Here is a 20,517-nt window from a genome sequence, read left to right on the forward strand (position 1 = left end):
TGATCAATCGGGTTCTTTGGGCATGTGCAATAATAGAGAACACGAAATTGATAAAGTCATGATCAGTGTAGTTTTATGATACAAGAAGTGATTCCAAACTATGACAATCAATGTCAAAATACAGTATGTTTTATTTCTACCCAATTTTACGGACATTTTCATTTATTTATAGATTTCCTGACACTGTTAAAATTGTACATTTTTTTACTGACTATCAGTAAATTTACAGATGGTTGGCAACCCTGAAAAAAAAAGTACACTTCTCTTCTGAGGGTCCACTTCCTCCTCGGTGCCTCTAAGGAGCAGGAAGAAAATGAATTCTTAAACTGTTTCATTCAAGCCTAAGTAAACTGAGAGGAGGGGTCCCTTCACACACCACTCTATTACAGATCGCAGGGCGTGATCTGTGATAAATCTAGCACCAGCCACCTCCCCCTATCCTCCACTCACACTGGGGCAGGGACTGTGCCATGCCTGCCCATCTGTTCTAGGCTATTGTCACGCTGCTTTGAACACCACGGCATCAGTTTGTGTTGATGCCATTTCTGCACTTGAGTATCCGGACAAAGCCACTCTCATCAGCCCAGGAATATTTGGGCCTTTCCCGGTGTTGTAACCCGAGCCGGGGAAAGTCGTTGACAACTCCCATATGTTTAGAAGGAAAACAGTGAAGGGTTCAGCATTTTGGCACGAGAAGAAGATGTTTTGGTAGTGCAGAGACAACGAAGGGGAATTTAGCTGAGGGCCCACACACTGGAATCATACAGAGACATTAGAGCAACGGTTCTCTGCATGCGGTGGGAGAAACCAAGAACTCTTGAGAGGTTTGATAAAGCTTTTAGCTCACCCCCCACCCCACCCCACCCCTTTTCACAATTGAGCAACTCTGCTCTTTGAAGTGCTGGATGGAGGCAGAAGCAGAAGTGAAAACTGCCATAAAAAAATCCAACTCTTGAAGCCACGCTGGCCTGGCAGGAGCATGAGAAAGCTCATGGGAGTCAAATAGCATGCTGCTATACTGTCCCATTGCTTGCCCTGAGATTTCCACCCTTCCAAGAGGATAGCTACCTCAGAGGGCCAGGAGAAACTTCAGCTTAATGGGATGCAACCTATCAGCAACCCACTTCCAGTCCCTGCTGTCAGTGGGGATAGATGGAAGATCAGAGGTTGGAATCAGTACTGGAGATCCAAGACACGACATATAAATATCCCTTTGGTCCCATCCTCATCTTCTTATAGCCTCCCTCCAAGAACATGACCCCTGTCCTCCCTGCTCAGCATGACTCCTACCTCACTGCAGAAGTAGGCATTGTCCTCTGCCTCGGACCGCTCATGAGCTCCGAGCCCAGCACTTAGGGCTTTTATGGCAACTGGGTATAATGGAGGCTTTGGCCAACAGGATGTTTCCCCAAGATGGGAGGGGAAATTCCAGCCCTGCGCTACTTATTCTCCTCCCCTGCTGCTGCTTGAGCCCCAGGATCATCGTGGGCAAAATCTGGAAGTGAAATGTAATCTGTTGCGCTGTTGCTTAGTGTGTTAGCTTCCTGGGTAGATGAGCAGGCCCAAGCCTGCATGCTGGGGAGCTTTCTAGTGCCTAGACCTTGGATGCTGGGAAACCAAATTCCTTCAGATGTCTCAGGGGAACTGAAAGGCCCAGGATATGTGAGTGGCCAGGGCTCAGACTGGGCTGCAGAGCCTCTCTCGTCTAGTATGCTAGCTTGACATGGTAGCCAGTGGAATAGTCATGGACAGTTGCTACCATCTGGTGGCGGTTTGGTGGCCTGTATGACATGAGCTTGTTTGCCTCCTTCCATTTCTCAGCAGACAAGTGTCCACATGACAAAAACCATCATCACTGTCACTATTTGGGCCCCTCATGGATAGCCTCAGCAAAGAGGCTAAGGGTGGGATGGGCCATGGACACCACACTATCCTCTTTCTTGTAGAGGAGGTCCCTCTGGGTTAGGTTTGAGGCACCTTGGAAAGGAAGGGTAAGGAGCTTACAATGCCAGTGTTCCCTGGCCGGAGGACAGAAGGAAATTGTGATTCATCGACAGTTGATCAAAGAAAACCAACAGCATCCCTGAGACACATTAGCAGCAATGGGTATGTCAATCAGCCATCACAAAGGACAATGGTCACCAGGGCAGGAAATCCCACACCTTGATCAAGCAGAGTGGACACACTTCCAGCCCCACACATTCCCAGACAGCTGGGCCAAAGAACAAATCTCTTTTTGGCAAAAAAAAAAAAAAACCAGATTCAGTGACACCAAAACATTTTGAAATTCATGTTTTCGCCAAATAGTTTCAGCCAAAAAAACACAAAAAAACCAAAACCAAAACCTAAAAGAATTAAAAAAAAAAAGAACCATTTCATTTTGACAGTTTCAAAACTAAACATTTCAGTTTTTTGGTTCAAAATGACTTTTCATTTTGAAATTTCCTTTAATTTTATTCAACAATAAATCAAAACCTCTTTTAAGTGCTCAAAATAGAAACAAAACATCTTTTGGCTTGAACTAACTAAATGTTTCATTTTGGGTCAAAAAACTAAATGTTTTTTGATTTGCCAAAAATTAAATGCCAGCAAGCTAAAAAAATCCTTTTAGTCCTGAGAAAAGACAACTCGGGGAGGACCTGATAGGAGTCTTCAAATATGTTAAGGGCTGTTATAAAGAGGATGGTGATCAATTGTTCTCGGTGTCCACTGAAGCTAGGACAAGAGGTAATGGGCTTCTTGCAAGGGAGATTTAGGTTAGATATTTGGAAAAACTTCCTAATGATCAGGGTTGTTAAATTCTGGATTAGGCTTCCAAGGGAGGCTGTGAATCCCAGTCGCTGGAGGTTTTCAAATACAGGTTGGACAGTGATGGTTGGTCTAGGTTTACTCAGTGCTGCCTTAGTGCAGGGGGCTGGACTTGATGACTTCCTGAGATCCCTTCCAGCCCTATATGTCTATGATTATTCATCCAGCTCTACACACCAGGGCAAGGTTAACATGTTTAAAACAAGCTGTTGTTGAGCTAACCATGTATAATATATTATGCTGGACAATTCCATGTACCTGGCATGTACTCCTACTTCACACTGAAATCCCCACAAAACATCTCAGCCTCCCCAAAAACTCGCTGTGACTGGGAAATTACAGCCACGTGGGCCTTTTCCCCCTCTCGTGCCTGAAGGTGTGTATGTGTTCCACTTCTCACCCTAACTAAAGCAGCACTTGTCTACAGCCCAAAGAGTTTAAAAAGTCTCTATTGAGGCTCCACAAATGTAGTGGTCCCTCACTCTCAAGTGGTAGGCAGGGAGGCCACTCCACCTCACCACAAGCAGGCAGCTCTGGCCCTCTGGGCGGGGCAGAGCACAAACAGTCTTTAGCCCATGGCTCCTGGCTGGGGCAGACAGTAATTAACAGTCTCTATGATGAGACGCTCTGGCCTCGAGTGAGTGGGCTGCCAACCCTAGACATGGAGCTTGGGGCAGGGGATAGGGTGACCCGGGCCCACCATACCCCACTCAGGGCTCTAACACGGCAGGTTGGTCCCGCCCTGGGGTCAGCAGGGAAACTACTGAAATACGCTGCCTCACAGCACGACCAGACCAAGGTCTGTTTCCTCTAGGCTACGTCTAACCCTACTCGGGTGGTGTTTTGTTGACACTGAGCCCGGTGGTACGTCAACACCTTGGGCAGCATCCTCTCCTGGGCCTTCCGTTTCTGCCATCAGCAGCGCACTGCTTTACTCGGGGGCTGGTCCGGGATCCTGCACACTAGAAGAGATGCCGGCTCCCTCCAGTGGTCCAGCACCAACTGAGCTCCAGCGTTCTCCTTTTATACTTCCCGTCCTGTCCTGGTGCTTCTGGCGAAGGGGGTGGGGTGGATTTGGCTCCTCCAACTGGGGATAGTGTAGTGGTCCCTCGCTCTCGAGCCTGGAAGGAGGCCACTCTGCCTCACTGCAACAAGTCTGTTTTAAAATGTGTCTTTTCTGTCTGGGTGTTAAACCTCAAACCCAACCTTGCTTTGAGCTTGGAGCATGGCTGTCTTTTTAATTTCCTCTGGTGCTCTACATTTTCTGAGGAGAACTCTTGAAATGCCAGCAGAGAGGCTGCTCTGTCCTAACAGCCTTGCTAGCCTCAGGGGCACCCCTCCTCTTTTGTGAGGTTTCTATCTCAATCCCACCTTTGGGAAGCCGGGATCTCCCCCATTGCTCCCTCTTCATCAGCGCACACTTTTTGTGTGTGTGTGTGTGTGCGTGTGTGTATGTGTGTGAATTTAGTGCTGGTGAAAGGAGTTGCACTAAAAGCCTCAGGAGACTGGAGTCTACCCACAGGACAGGTGCTACATAGACAGCAACAGTACAAGCTTCCTCCACTGTCACAGCAATTCTGGCAGAAAGACCAGTGGGAGGGGAATGGCCTCTCTATGGCCCATTTAGTCCTTGGCCTCTCAGCTCAGAGGGACCAATCAGCAGTGGATACCCAGTTAAAATACAATATCTGGCATGGGACTGATCTGGCAAACCCGAACGCATGGGAGCAACAGACTGACGGTACCCAGCGATATCTTGGACAAAACTTATGGAATTCAGATAAACTTTACTGAATTAAGTTAAACCTTACTGAATTCGTTTTAATGCCCTCAGAGTCCACTGTGTTAAAAATGCAATTGTGTAGGTGTTACTGTGGAATTGCATGTGACTCCTCTATGAGAAGAAGGATGCCAACGTAATCAGCCCTTTTGAAGCCATCCCCCGGAGAGGTGCACATCTACTAATTCAAACTGGATTCTCCAGGGACCAACAGACAAAGAAAGGATTTTTGGATAAACTGCCTGGTTTTAATCTGGCTGAAGGCCTTCTTCCTGATCCAGCAAAGGGCAAGACTCCTGGTCCAGGGAGGACCTCAATCTTTAGGGAAAGGTTTGAAGGACTGGGCCTGCTGAGGCTCCGTAAGACTGTGTGCTTGTTTTAAGCTGAAGTTGCGATGAACTTGAACCCACCAGGAAACCCTTGAATGGGGCGATCTCTGCTCAGCATGCATGTAGGTTCTTTTATTGTTTTAAATATGTTTTCTTTTCAATGCTTTTCACCTGAAGAATAACATAGTCTTGCTTAGAAGGAGCGACGTGGCAAAATGTGGGCAATCACGCTGCTAAGCCCTCTCTGAAGAGACAGCAAGCAGGCCTGCGTGGGCAGCCTGCCTCCGTGGGAACAATACAGTAAAGGCTGGGGCCTGTTTGGCCTGGAAATACCCTGCTCAGAAGGGAGAGAAGCCCAAGAGAGGTAACGGCTGTGGGGTCGGAAGCCTGAGATCGGGTGCCCTTCTGGGACCAGAGGCGGGGAACACAGGTGCAGTTCCCCTGAACTGTGACAGTCTCACTGGAGCTATGGACTATGCCCAGGCATACGGGCTGCAGGGTTGAAGTTGCTGAGAGGTTTTGGTTGAATGGGCAGTGACTGGTGTTTTGGACACTGGATGTCTTTCGCAGTGATCTTGGTGCTTCGATACAACGGGGATGGTTTACCAAGACCTAAGCTAGACAGATGGAGGTTCCCTGTGCATGCAAAGAAGGGCTATGGTTCCTGCCACAGCTCAAAGCCGGCACCACTAGGGTTTGTTCCAGTCCCAGAGGAATTGGGAAGAGGCAGTCCCAAAGTATCCACTGAGGAGGAAGCCATGTGCATTTACCATGCCTGGAGGCTCTCCCTCTGCATAGTCCTGTGGGATCCCTGGGCATAGGAGCGGGCAGGAACAGGCATACAAGGTAAGCAGGCAGGCTGGAGAAGGAGGAACAAGCTTATTTCTAATTTGAACCGGACCTAGTTATGGGCCTAAGTCTTCTGCTGTAGAGCCAATGCAGCCCACATGTCATTGTCCAGGTTTGTTTATCTCCAGGGTTCAGCCTGCTGAGATTTGCCTTTCTTCAAAATCAGGGCTTGGCTCTTATCAGGAGTTTATTTAAAGAGTTTCACAGACTCCAGAGGGGCGAAGGGAACTGCTGCCTTTGAATCAACTGTTCAAAGAACCCCAAGTGAGCGCTGAAAGCTTTCGTGGAATCTTCAGGACAAAAAAGGCAGGACAATGGCCCCGTGATTCAGCAAAGCACTTAAACGCCCACTAACGTTAATCCCGTGAGCGGGTCTGCCAAAGTCAGCGAGGAATCAGTGTTGCAATCAGTGGCACTGCACATGACTTACGCACCTTGCTGAATCAGGGTCTTTTCCCAGGGGCCAAACATTTGTCCAGAAGGAAATAAACTGGGGAATGGCGGGAACTGGGGTCTGTGATTGAATCTTCACTTTCCAAAGTGTGGGCTAAAGAACTGATTTTATACAAAGGCAACCAGCCAGGACCGCTCATCAGCCTCAGCTAGTTCCCCCAGAAACTACGGCTTTGCTTATGCTCGGGTGTGAGCCTGGCTCATCACATAGCCCTGTTGCTTTCAGTAAATGCCTTGGTGAGTAATGTCTATGCGTGCGCGAGTACAGGCTGAAGCATCGTGCCCCAGACGGGCGTCCTGGGCTCAGCCTTACAGCGAGAATCCCTAGAAGACCGTCTGTTATGCTGAAAACCAGCAGAAGGGATGAGCAGGATGCCCTGCAAACTTGCTCACAGTGCACGCTGCTGTGTCTGCATCTGGGAGGCGGGATCCTTCAGCCACGGTCCCCGGGGCTCTGACAAGAGTGTTGCCTTTACGTGGCATATCTTCAGTGCTGAGGAGCGCGTGGATTGCTCTGAAGTGGCTCAGGGATAAGTTCCATGCAAATGCAAATGTTTCTGACCATGTCTTCCCTGCTCCAGTCTGCCCTGAGTTCCTGATTCCAGAAACCAATCTTATCTGAGCAATTGCAGCTGCTTCGCCTGACAAATCCTTATCAGGGCAGAGCAGTCATTTATCTCAAATACCCAGTGTTGGCTGAGATGTTGGCAGCGCGAGCTTCCCACAGGACTGCCCCAGTGCCAGCTGGGACACCAGCAGCACGAGCTTCCCCACAGAAGTGCGCTGGGATACCCGCAGGACTCTTCCTCAGACCCATGGCGTAGCCATGAGAGCTCAGACTCAGAGGTGTGCAGTGCCTGTCCCCGCAAACAGCCAGGACTCAGCCTGTACACATTCCTCCCGTACCTTGTTCCTAGAGGGAACTTTCCCAGGGCATGCAGGCTTGCATCTGAGCTCCTGGACCCACCTATTTCTCGCACTTAGCAAATCCAGCACTCTCACAGAAGCATGTTTTCCTTGTACTAAATTCCCCCTAGTCCATTACTGCTGCCCACAGGGAGGGGAGGGGGCAGACTCCATTTCCAGTGGGGACACAGGGGCCCTTCTTGGAACCACGGGGCTTTTGTTGGGTTGATTTTCTCAGGACTTTGTCCCAGCAGAGCCAGAGCCGAGCACTCCAGTGGGACTGATAAGAGAGTGGCAGTGTTACTAACAGTGATAAGCAAAGGGAGCGGAAGGTTACAGGTAACGGAGAACTCTGACCCTAATGGTGAAGAGGGTGTGGGCTGTGCTTTGCCAGTTCTTTTAAACCCCAGTCTGGTTCCCATCGCTGGTCTTGCTTGGAACACGTCACGGGGGTCTTGGCTTGAAAGCCGCCGGGGCTGCAGGGATGGCACATTTAAAAGCTTTCTCTGTGGGGGGCAGGAGGTATCCTTGGGTTATGCTCTTACAGCTCGGGCACCAGGTCTAGAGGAGACAATAGGACCATGCTGAGAGGAAGGGGGTCTTTGCAGTGTGGGCACCAAACAGAGACTCAGGAGAACTCAGCTCAGTTCCCGGCTCTGCCACACACTCTTTGCGTGACCTTGGGCGAGTCACTTAGGCTCCAATCCTCAAAGGTATTTAGGTGCCTAACTTCCATTGAAACCCAGGGGTTTCATACTAACACTGCGCTGTCTTTCAGGGGTGTTGGATACCTTATGTGACTGGCAGGCACTCCGACTCTAGGGGTCAGACAGCCCTTGAGATGGATCACCTAGATGGATCGATATGTCACTACAGGATGGAAAGACAGATTCCGACTGTCAACTGCAGAATAGATACTTACTGTCAAACAGGGCCCCAAAACGCTTTCCCAGCAAACTTACTAGCTTGCAAGTTTGCAGTGCAAGGTGCAGTACAAACCTTGGGCAAGTGGGATCACCAGAAGAGGTGGGCAGGACTACTGAGCCAATGGCACTGCAGAGTGGGTCGGTGTCTACGGATGGATGGCCGGCCGATATAGGGAGCCATCTTCACTGAGGGTCCCCCTTCAGGAATCTGTTTGAAGGAGACTATTGCCATGAGAACTGATCGGCCCCAGCTCCCCGCACCCCCACCAGCTGCTCCCGGTTGCTCAGGGAGGTGTGAAACACATCAATGCACAGTTTGGCCACTTGCCATCTTCTCCAGCCTCTGGGTCGAGGAGGAAAATGAGGCAACAATGCTGAAGGCATTAGTCCCTGTCCTTGTGCCAAGGAAAGGGGGGGAGGGAGGGAGATGCTGGCCTTGGTACACGTTCCTTGCATCCCATTACAAATATGGCCCTGGCTTTGGTTCTCCCAGAGGTAAAGCACGTGTCCTGACCTGTCTTCTCAGTAAGCGTGACACAGTTACAATAAAGACTCCTGTGAAACGTATCAGCAGCCACTGCCCCAGCCACTGTTGGCTGAGCGGAAGCCAAGACACAGCCAGCTCTGCACACTGCAGCCCAAGGAGTGGCAGGAGGCAGGTCAGCCCCGCTGGGCAGGGGCAATCACAATCATGTTTTTAGCAGCAGAAATGGCACGAGGAGGAGACCTGCCCATCACCAGGGGGCAGAGAGATGGGAAAGGGGGGACAGAGGAGAGGTAGGTGCAAGCTGGGATGTTTGTAACCAGATCAAGGCAGACCAGACCAACACAGCCCAAAAGGAGCTCTCGGTCTTTCCCCTCCCCTTTCCCCAACACTTATTCTAATCACAACGGTCTTGTGGTTGCCTTGTCCTCCCCACACCCAGCCCGGGCCCTCCCCACCCATGTTTCTCCCCCGGCTGCTCCGTTCAACTTACAGGGTTTGTGATTCATGACGAGGACCCAGCTGGCAGTGCTGGAGCTGTCACAACAGGAGAAAAGCCCAGTCGGCCAATCAGAATGTGGCTGTGACCCATCATTGTGTGCGGCCATATTCTAGGCCACACCTCCTCCTAGTTCTGCAGGGGGTATGTGCAAGAGAACATGCCTCTGTATTCACACCCCACACACTAGTGTAATAATCTTGGTGCAAAATATGCCTTGTGAGGTATCATGTGAAAACTAACAACTCATGGGCCAATAATATCACGGTGAAATGTACATAACAACATTGTATGGAAAGTTATGACCATAAGCTGAAATTATGACTGAAGTGTGTTTACCAGACAACTTTGATGGGAAATCATCTATCAAGTGGTCATTCTTTGCCAAGGAACAAACCGATCTGTATCTTCAAAAACAATTTGGCAAACCTCTCCCCACACAGACTCCATGTCTCCTTGCTCTCAGTTGGAAAGAACTTTATCTACGGGTCACTCTGAGGGAAATGCATTTCAAAGGGTGGCTGAACTATAACAGTGAGGGGCAAAAACACCCCAAGTTCTCTCTCCCTGGCCATTTCTCTCTTTTCCACCTAAGACGACAAAAGAAACAGCCTATGGACTCTGGAGGCAGATCCTGACCTGAAAATTGGTCAGCAATGATACTGGGAACCTGGGGAAAGAACTTCACCTTAAACCAAGTCTAGTTTGTTAAGTTTAGAAAGTGTTTTATCATTATTTTTCTTGTAACCATTTCTAATGTTAATGCTTTACTACTTGTACTCGCTTGAAATCTCTCTCTCTGTAGTTAAATAAACTGTTTCTTTGTCCTTTAATCAAAATTAATTCAGTGTTGTGACCTGTGTGGCTAACTCCATTTAAGGTGGCAAGTTGTTCTATATCGTTCCTTTATAGGGAAAACGGGTCTTTGTTATTTGACCTGTCCAGGAAAGGGCTGCACAGTGCAGTACAGAATACACATTTTGGGGGAGAGCTCCAGGATTGGGAGTGTGTTGGGGTCACCCTGCATGTGGTAACCAAGGCTGGCGGATGCCAGCATGTGACTGGCATGTAGTTGTCAAGCCGCAGCCATGCACAGACATTCAGGGCGTGACTTGCATTCTGGCTGGCTGTTTGTAAACAGCCCATGTGGAAGCTACCACAGCAAGGCTTTGTGCGGTCCCCAGGATGCAGTATAGGGGCAACACAGCCTCTCACTGGCCTGGATTGCATCCCAGAATGTGACTATAAATTACACCCATTCAGACTCCCCACTCATCCATGTTTAACCCCCTCAGCGCCCCTTCATCTGGCCCCACATCTACCAGAGACTTGAGCAGTGTGAAACGAGATGGAACTGGCCCCCCAAAGCGAGAGGAACAGCTGATCCAGGGAAGAGAGGACTGGCTCGGAAAGCACATTAGCACCAGAACGGAAAATACCTAGGCAACATCTCATTCCTTGGCTGAGGCCCATCTCGTGCCTGCTAACTAACTCCGAGCATGGAGGCTCCCAACAGCTGGAGATAGCAGGATAGCAGGGAAAGAGAGGGAACACTGTTTGAGACTGGCGAACCTGGCATCGTCACAGAGGGAGCATGCCAGCTTCGGATCCCAGCTCATGCCATGTCAGAGTCTTTTACCAACACCTCCAGAGCAAGGAGAAGAGACATCTGACAGGGCAGCCTTGAACAAACAGGCCAATTCTAGGCCCTGGAAGCTCATGCTCAGCTCTCATTGACCTCAAGATGTGTTGGGTAGAATACAGCCAGTGAGACGAGAGAGAGAGAGAGAGAGAGAGAGAGAGAAGTCCTACCTTCCTGTGTCTTCTCTTGGCCGTGCATCTCCTCGCTCAGAGAAGAGACACCTGGAGACACTGTCAGGCCCACGTAGGGAGCGTCCCCTGGGTAGAAGCTGGGAGCAGGACCCTGGAGGCCTGAGATCTCGAGGCTGGAGGAGTTGACTCTTTCAATCATGGGTCTGACATGTTCCCTTGGGTTGGGCGCTGCTGGGGCCCACTGTGGTGGAATCAGCATTGGGCCCCCAAGGAAGGAGGGTTGAGAAGTCACTTGCACTGTCTGAGGCTGAAACATGAGCCTGAAGGGAACAGCTTGAGCAGGGTATAGAGACGGTGGCCCAGGGCTCTCATTGACCTGGGTACCTGGGAACCTCCCTGGAGCGGGTGCTGTGGAGACACCACTCACAACGGCTGCGGCTGCATCCTCCTTGGCCGTCCACGGGGGTTGCCGGGACAGGCTGGGGCTGGTGCTGAGGCTGACCTTGAGCTGTGTCCTTGGCGGTGGTCTGGACGCAGACTCAGCATTCGGTGCTGGATCTGAGTCATTCAGAGGCTTCCCCACCAAACCATCCAGGCTGATGGGGAATTTCTGCAGCTTCGTTGGCTGCCTGGAGGGTGGAGGAGCGGGGCTAGGCGTGGGCCGCTGGGCTGCATCAGCGAGCGGGGAGGAGGAGGAAGAGGAAGAGAAGGAGGAGGAAGAAGAGAAGGAAGGCTCCCTGCTGATGGGCCTGCTGTTCTCTCCTTGGAGCAGGGCACAATTCTGGCTGCCCGAGCTCCAGGCTGCAGCTGACTGAAAAGCCGGGGCAGGGCCAAGTGGGATAGGGGGGCCCTGATCTTCGGCAATGTGCAGGTCCAGAGAGGGCATCGAGCCGTGGTTTACGCTGGCCTTGGAGACCAGCCGGCCGGGCCGCTCCACCTCAGAATGGAAGACGCTCCCATGGGAAGAGAATTTCTTCAGTGCCGGGCTGGTGCCCAGGGCGGTCCTGAGCCCCCGAGGCTCCGGCTGCCTGGCAGCGCTCTGGGGCACACCGGGGGGCGGCGGACACTCCAGGCTGGAGGAGGAGCTGTGGAGGCTCTCGCTGCCCGGGCCCAAGGAGGAGGAGGAGCCGTTGGGATCGAGCCTGGCCTGGAAAGAGGCGACGCGGGTTAGGTTGGCGCCCACGGCACCGTTGGCCTTGGCCAGCTGGACGGTGCCTCTGTTGAAGGAGAGGCTGCTGCTGATCCTGGTCTTCAGCACAGGGCTGTGGGCAGGGCTGGAGCTCGAACTGAGGCTGCTGTGTGATTGATAGGTGGGCTGCAGGGCGCTGGCCAGCCGGCTGCTCTCCAGGTTGCCCATGGCCAGGGTGGCTGCCGGGGGGCTGGGGTCAAACGGGGAGGAAGGCGGAACTTCTTCAGCATCCTCCATCTCGAATGACCTCTTCAGTGCTGCCGGGAGAGAGAGAAGAGGGGTGGGAGAGTTAGAGCAGGCACCCCCCATGCGCACTGCACCGGGCAAACCCAGCACGGGGCTCTCAAAGGAACCCTCCTCATGGGCTGACACCTGCCCCTGACGACGGCCAGGCAGCCCACCCACGGGCCCTCCTTTCGCAGGATCTAGAGCTGTGCAAAAAAATTGCAGTGAAGGGCCCAGACGCCTCCTCTGGGGCCCAAACCCTCCCCTGAACTTTGGGGGCCTCGGGATTCAGATCAGGTGAGAGCCCATCTCCGCGTTACAACGAGAGCCGGAAGCACAGGAACCTCGCCTGGGGAAATATGGTAGATTCAAAGCCCAGATCCAGTGTGGAAAGCAGAGAGTCTGAAACCCACATGGACCCAAACAGGGGGAAGCTTGGCATGACCCCCATTCTGGTAAATCTCTCTCTCCCAGCATCCTCGCTAGCTACATGGTGCCTTTCCCTGCGCTGCCTTTCAAACCCTCTCCCAAGCCCAGTAGTCTCCGCCCAGCAAGCCCTGCCCCCCAAAGCTCTCCCCAGCTGCGCATTGAGTGGGGTGGAAGGGGCTAGGCCAGGGCACGGGAGACAGACAGTCGGCCGGGTTCCCCCTTTGCAGCCTGCATGGAACAGAGGTTTTTGTTAGCAGATCCCTAATGAGAAACCGGAGCCGTGCTCTTGGCTCCCCTCCTGAGGTCGATAATCTCCCACATCTAACTGTTTTCGGTGTTTTATCTCTTTGCTGCATCGTATCAATGTCACTCGCTTCAAACACTTCCCTCGGGGGCAGCACACTAACCGCTTTATTCACAGCACATGTAAAGGATCCTGCCTGGGGCATCCTGGGTAATCGGATCTGCGGGCCCCCACTTCCCGCACCTTTGCTTCAACGTGTGGGCCACTGCATGGAGAATGCAGGGCATCGCCTGCCCTCGCACAGTCACCCGGCCCAAATCACATATTGCAAAGGCAGTTCAGGGCTGGATTTGCCTCCAGTTCCGTGGCTGCTGGCACATGCCCTACAGCCCCCCCTGCTGGGAGAGGCTGGGTCCAGGGTATCCAAGAGCTCCCCAACAGCCAGCGCTCCTACCCCTTTCCTTACAGCCCCCCCTGCTGAGAGAGGCGGGGTCTGGAGCCCCAGACAGGCTGATGCCAGGGTCCTGTAGGGGACCTGAGGTTGCTCCAGCCATCAGTCACCACCATTGACAGCTTGTGAAATGTGAGGCCCTCACTGCTGGGCTGGTTGAAGTCCCAGCTGGAGGAGGAGCTGGTGGGGGGCGGGCTGCAGCTGTCTGAGGCAGGAGGCAGTGATCGCTCTGCCTAAATAATGGCTGAAGAGGACAAAGATCTCCATACAGCAAAGTTACCCCTCAAGGTCTGGCAGGACATGTTCCCGAGGGGCTGAGACGGAGGAAGCCGGGACGCTCTCAGCTGGAAGGTACTTCCACTGCTTGAGCGTGAAAGAGACAGGCTGGTGCGAGAATGCCACAAAGTTCTGAGGTGCTTGTGTTTCGGGGGGCGGGGAGGTTGGCCTGGTCTGTCTCGAAGAAGAGCATGAGTAAGCCAACAAATACGCAAACACCACAGCCACAACGGGCCAGATTCTCTCCCTTCTTTTGCCAGCACCAGTGAATTTCCACCAAGCAGGAATACAGTCCATGGCACATGGTAAATGTTTTCAGGAGAAGCAATCGACAACAGGGAACTGGGTAGGTTTGAACACTGCAGTATGGAATATTATTTATATTTCTCTTATGGAAATATGCAGCTGCCCCAGTCAGAATCAGCTCCTGTTGTTCTAGGTGCTGTTACAAACACACAGAAAGACACACCTCAGCAAGACGCTCTGGATTCTGCAACTCCACAGAATTTTCCCCTTCCCCCACATCTAAGCTTTCCTTTAAAGAAATGTTTCCAACCCTCATGGATGTGAAGACAAGTTTGAAAAGATGACCTGAATGTAACTAATGCAGCAATGTCTGCCTGAGTCTGTAGAAAGCCTGAAACAATAGCTTCGAGAGATGTTAACTGCCCCATTCGTATTATTGGGCTGTTAATTCTGAAACCTACAGATGACAGTGCAGGGTCAATATGTTAAATAACTTTGCAGATCATTCCAGCAGAAATATTGTTTGTATGACAGTGGCACCACAGGCCCCAGTCAGTACTGGAGACCCATTTATGCTAGGCACCCTACAAATACATAGTAAGAGACAATCCTTGCCCCAAAGAGCTTGGCATCGAATTTAAGAGGAAATACAAGCAGGTTAACAAATGGCCGGATAGGAAGATGACTCCTCAGCAAAGTCTAGGAAAGGGGCGTGAGGGGCATATCTACACAACTGATCTCAGCTCTATGCCCATCCATCACAGAGGAGCCCCATAACTAGACCCACCACTTCCTTAGTGATGGCCCAGAATGTTTTCTCCAGTGAGCCATTAAAGTGATCCGCATTGCTAGTGGCAGCGAAAGACGCCCTGCTTGATCTCCTTCTCTCCTTGATGCCCAAGAAGGCTGGTGTGGGCTAACAGCCACAGACCTATAGCCACATGGGGACTCTGCCTAGTCATGTCCCTAAAAGCCGTGTGGTCTGGGAGCAACTCAGCAGGTATGGGTAAGATGTCCTGTTCCTCCCAGGAGCAATTGGACTGTAACTGACACAAGGTCCAGTAAGGGCGGGGTACTTCTCCCACGGCACGGCTTACTATTCCCTCTTGGAGGGTGGGTAGAGTGGAAGTAGGGCACTGAGGGGGCACCATGGCAGAGGAATCTGGCTAGGATAGCTGACAGAGGAGATGCTGGAGGTTGCTGTATGAAGAGCAAAGTCAGGAGATGTTGTGACCAGAGCTGAGCGAAATATTTCCAGAGACAGTGAATTCTGACAAAAAAAGCAGCATTTCAAAGAATGTTTTGTGAAAACATTTAGATTTCTTTGCGATTCTCATTTTCCTCAACAAAAAATGGAAAAATAAAAACCCACTTGCTCTCTCACCTTTGAAAAAAGTTCCTTGTGATTTTAAAACTGTCAACACTTTCATGTCCACAGTATTTGACTGGAAACATTCTGAAATTTTGTTGCAGGAACAGTGTTGAACTCATGCCATTTCATTCTGTTTTGGAATGAAAACAATTGCAACAATTTCTTTTTTGTGAAATTAGTATTTGGTTTTTCCGCCCGTTCCAAACGAAACGTAGAAGTTCTCCATTCTGAAAAAACAATGCTATTTGTTGTCTAGATCTGGTCATCTGTGTTGTCTTTCAGACAGTAACTTTTTCGAGGCAGGGACTGTCTTCTATTGTGTGTGTTGTACAGTGCCTAGCAAAAAATTGGTGTGATCCTAGTTGAGAGCTTTACGTACTACTAGAATACAAAATGATAATAATAATAATAAGCACATGCTTTTATTGAGTCCCCGAGGCTGCTCCGCTGTTGAGACACACACAGTTATTTTCCTAAAATTATCTCACTCTTTCACAGGTGAGACATCATTTTACTTCCTCTCCGATTGCCACAGTGAACCTGCAGTTCATGTTTAATCCTTTGAGTGTTGTAAAAATTGAAGTATCATTTAGCAGGTAAGTCTCTTCCCTTCCCAAAGAACATTCTCTCTTGCCGGAGGGCTAGAGAAAACATCCTGATTATTTAACAGCTTGTCACTGAAGGTGCTGAGATGCTGGAGATTTGGAAGGGCTGTAAGAGGCCTGTAAACTACTTGTAAAAATAGTTACTAGGGAGAGGTTATTTGCAGTCATTGCACTCACCGGAAAAACAGGACAGATGGACAATGACACTGAATTCCACTCTCAAGCAGAAGAGGGTGATTCCCCCTTCTTAAAAATCAGGTAAAGAGCAGGGTGCTTGGGTAAACGATGAAGAGCGTGGTTGTTGGCCCAATCTTGTTTTTGAGAAATACATGAAAGAGCGGAGCCACAACCCCCCCTTCCTACCAAAAGGCACATCAGCCTGACACACTGTAACTTTAATCAAGAGCTAAAACCTCAACTAACTCTTATTGTTTTACCCTTTTAAATGTTCACTTACTTTCTATAAGTCTATTTGTTTTAAAACCATTTTATCTGTTAATTTTTACTCACTTTCAATATATTTGTAAGTATAAAAAGCCACACTGTGAAATGTAATATATCTACTTTCAACTGTAAAAGACACTGTCAAAAATGAAATAAGGTTTGCTTTAAAAATAATATGTAAGTTCTTCAGCTAGGAGTTGGCCCTGAGTGATTGAAGTGTGAATGGCTGAGGAACTGAATTGTGTGTAGACAGAAAGGGTGATTGAACAATTGGTCTCAGTAAGGGATATCAAAACAGACGTGAAGAAAACACCAGCCTCACCTAAAATGCTTGAGGAAAGAAGAAAGGAGCAAAGATGATCAAATGGCCGAAGAGGAACCCACCCTGATAACTTTGGAGCCAACACATTTCAAAGGACATAATCTGATCAGGCTTGCAAGAATGTGGGTGATTGAGAATCACACCAAGAATGCAGTTGCAGCATGACAATGCAAAACCCATAGACTTACATGGGGTCCTTTTCCTATAAAATAGGACAAGAAGATGAAGGCTGGAGGTTCGGGTCTACAACATCATCACATCAGCCAGGAGTACCGATGAGCATCAGCAGAACCTTGCTCCTCATCCTCCTGCTATAGTCACCTGGCCAGTGACTATCATGGGCACCAAGAGGCTGGTAACTATAATATCTGGAAGATCCCTATGTATGTTTGTCTGTCTCCCTGTCTGTGTATGCCTGTCAGTGTGTGTGAGTGTGAATGAAAGCATCAATTAAAACATGTGTCTCTGTAATTGTAGTATTGATATAGTGTTAATACTGTTTTCCTAGTGTCTACATTATTATTAATGCTATTTCACTATGTAAAGCGCAATATTGATGTTGTTACAGTGTTGATACTTTTCTTTTCTTTGATGCTATTTACCAAGTTTCCGTGTTCACAATAAATGTGGCTTGTTGCCTTATCCCCTGAAAAGATCCTGTGATATTTGTTATTTGGGTAACATGGTAATCAGCACAGGGCCCTGGAGGAGGGGATCCTGGTCAGAGGGCGTCTCTATCTTGGCAGGCTACTGCTGTGGCATGTCTCCCTGAGCACGCACAGCTGGAACCCCTTCATAAACACATCTGGTCAGGAAACATATTATCCAAGCATCAGCTTCCCGCTATGTCAAATGGAACTGCTCAGAGGGGGCCTCCCAGCCCCCAGCACACACGTTCCACTGAACACAGATCCATTTGGTGCTGCAATCTCAGCAGGCCACAGTGTGATGCCTGCCATTTGCTATTTCCCCATCCCTCCCCCCACAACTTCCGGGGTGTTGAGCTGAGGTTTCTGGGGTTAGGTTGAAGGGATCCTTGCCCCTCGTTTATCCCTTCACACAGAACTGCCAATATCCCTGTCTCCCCAGAGCTGAGCGGGTGGACCCCATTCTCAGATGAGGTAGCGCAGACTAAGCGACTGACCCTCGGAAGGACTAGACGGCTCTGCTGGCTGGTGTTAGTGACTATCCGTATTCCTGCATCAAACCATGTGCTGGGCAGCTCGAGGGTTTAACGCTGGCTGTGCTCACGTGGCAGGGTTCCCGTCCTGTTAAAGCTGATGGCTAAACTCCCCAACTTAAAATATTTCAAAGTGCTGAGGCCTGAGCCTCCTTCCTTTGAAGGTCCAAGCTGCAGGAGGCCTGTGCTCAAGCCCCGCAAGGGAAGGCTGGACCGGTGGGCAAGTGTGGGGCCGTGCGCCTGGCCCCGCCCTCTGACTCGGTGCATTGGCTCTGGGGCGGTGCTTTTAGAGGTTTCACTGTAGCGCTGGGTTTCTCACTCCTCCCAGGATCTCTCCCAGCGCTCAGCCCAAGGCCCAGGCACTGGTACATGCTGGGTGAGTGTGACCTGCTCCGGCCCCATAATGGAGAATGCAGAGCAGGGAATCATGGGACAGAAGCATGGTTCCATGGGTTACGCCGGAGATCCAACCTGTTCCCCAGTGGGACAGTGTGGATGCCCTTTCTACAGTCTGTGAAGATCTTTGCAAACCACAATCCCATGGGCACAGTGAGGTTGTATCCCAGGATTCCCAGCTGGGCATGTCCCAGAGCTGGGCACAAGGGGCAGGCACACTGCCAGCCCCTATCTGGGCGTTGCACTATGCACCCGCTAGGAGCAAAGAGACAGAGCGCCCCTGGCCAAGACCTGCCCAAGTTCAATGCTGGGTGATGGCTCATGCTAGCTGCCGAATGACGGTCCCAGAGATGCAGACAGGTGTGGGTAAAGGGGTTCACCCTTCACCTCCCCAGCCCATGTCTCTCAGAGCATCCCATGGAACAAGAGGAGACTAAACCCAGAAGGATGGAGGGGAGAGGGGTTTCCCGTTGAAACCACCCAGGCATGAGAACCTGCCTCGCCAAGGCCACTACCCTCCCAGTTCCAGCTAGGACCAGCAGCAGAAGGAAAGCTCTTCACATGGGGTGAAATCCTGGCCGCTGGGAAGTCAATGGGAGTTTTGCTGTTGATTTCAATGGGGCAGGATTATATCTGTGGTGCAGGGAGCAAGCAGTAGCAGGAAGCCTGTGTTTCTGAAACTGACAGCTCAGTGCTGCAGACTCACATGGGTCAGCAAATCGTTTCAATTGGCTTCCAAGCCTTTGCTTCTTTCACCCTTCACCCATGATTGGGCAACTGCTGCTTTATTTTTGGGGCTGGTCCCACTGGCTGAGATTTTACAATGAAGCTTCCTCTGCCTACCCTGCAGGAATCCAGATGTCACAAGCTCCCAAAGCATGGAGAGATGCAGGGCAATCTCCTTACCCTGACGGTGCCCTGCCAATGAGCCTCAGGTCTGATCTGGTGGCCACATGTGCAGGCACAGAGAAGGGTGCCAGGAATTATCGTGGTTGTCATGATGTGGCCACCTTTTCACTAGGAACTGGCCTGACCCACCAGTTAATTTCACACAGGCCACAGAAGAAGCACGGGCCAGTAATTCCCCTTACTGCTAATCTATGGCAGGGCTGATCAGTGACTCGGGAGATGAACAGCTCCAGCTAATATAAACACATATTGTAGTCAGCCAAGCCCCACCAGAACATCTCCTCCTACCCAGGGCTGTGGGCCAGCAGATGCTGAACACAGCAGAGCTGCCCTGGCTGCCTATGTGGCTCCACACCCTCTGCCCCACTCTCAGACACAGGGCTCCCGTAAAACACTTTGGGTTATCTGGAGGGTAAGTGGTGCTAGAGAACCACTACGGCGTTCTAATCAGCTCTTCCCCATGAGGGTCTGGGAGGGCAGGATTGGTTCATTGAGCCCCTCATTGCTTGGACACAGACCATAACCCTGGCTTGAAGGACCATGCATTCTTGGGGGAAAAGAGAAATTAGACTCATCTCTTCTTCTTCCATCTGAGCTGCTCTTTGAAGCACTAGGACAGCTCTCCCGCCATCGGTGGTCCCACAGCGTGGTGGCCCCATGGCTACTCCTTGAGATGGCCAGAGAGTGTGGAAGTAATGATCTGAGATGTTTCCAGACAGCAGGAAGACCTGCCTGAGGATGATAATAGCTCTGAAGTGCACAGGCTCTTGAAGCTGTGTGCTCCTGGTTAGAATATTTATTCTGGCTGCAGAATAAGAGAGGAGAGAGATTTTGGGGATCCCAACAGAGGGACCAACTTAAAGCCACTGTCATGGCCGAGGAAGCACATCTACAACCTCTACTGCTGAGTCAGAAGCAAACAGCATTTCCATGGGAAGCCGAGGGAGGGCTGCTGTGGCATAGAAGAGATGCAGCTATGCCCCAGCATGGAGGACACTGTACTGGGATAGATGGGAGGGCAGGCAGAAGCAGGGAGATTCCCCAGGTGCAAATGGCTCCTGCCTGCTATGGCAGAGACGATGCAGCCATGTCTTGGCGATGGGTCATAGGGAAGGCGAAGAGGCACTTGCATTTCAGGCTGGCAGGCCCTGAGTGCACAGAGTATATCCGAGGGGATGCCGTGGCAGCAGAATGCCAGAATTGCTCTAAGAGGAGATGATACAATTGTGCCTCAGGGTCAGAGGATCTCCCAGCCGGTGCTGTAACATAGCAAACGTCACTCACCGGGTCTTGTTCGTGGAGGTTCCTGGCTGCTGTGCTGCCCCAGCGTGAGCTGATGCAACCCTAGAGTGCCTCCTTCTCCACCCCTCCTTGCAGACCCCCCCATTCTCCTCCTCCTCCCTCTGCCCAGTCACACCTGCT

General features: G+C 50.9%; 1 protein-coding gene across 1 annotated transcript in view; it reads right to left on the reverse strand.

The window, feature by feature from the left end:
- SEPTIN12 (septin 12) overlaps positions 1-20,517 on the reverse strand; it is a 79,178-nt gene that overhangs the window by 37,602 nt on the left and 21,059 nt on the right. Inside the window, exon 4 of the mRNA XM_067551236.1 lies at positions 10,847-12,253. Within this exon, the coding sequence (XP_067407337.1) occupies positions 10,847-12,253 (1,407 nt within the window). The remainder of the gene's footprint in view (positions 1-10,846; positions 12,254-20,517) is intronic.

Source organism: Emydura macquarii, unplaced genomic scaffold (genome assembly GCF_026122565.2).
Source record: "Emydura macquarii macquarii isolate MOO-44397 ecotype Brisbane River unplaced genomic scaffold, CSIRO-AGI_Emac_v2 contig_1348, whole genome shotgun sequence".
Taxonomy (NCBI): domain Eukaryota; kingdom Metazoa; phylum Chordata; order Testudines; family Chelidae; genus Emydura; species Emydura macquarii.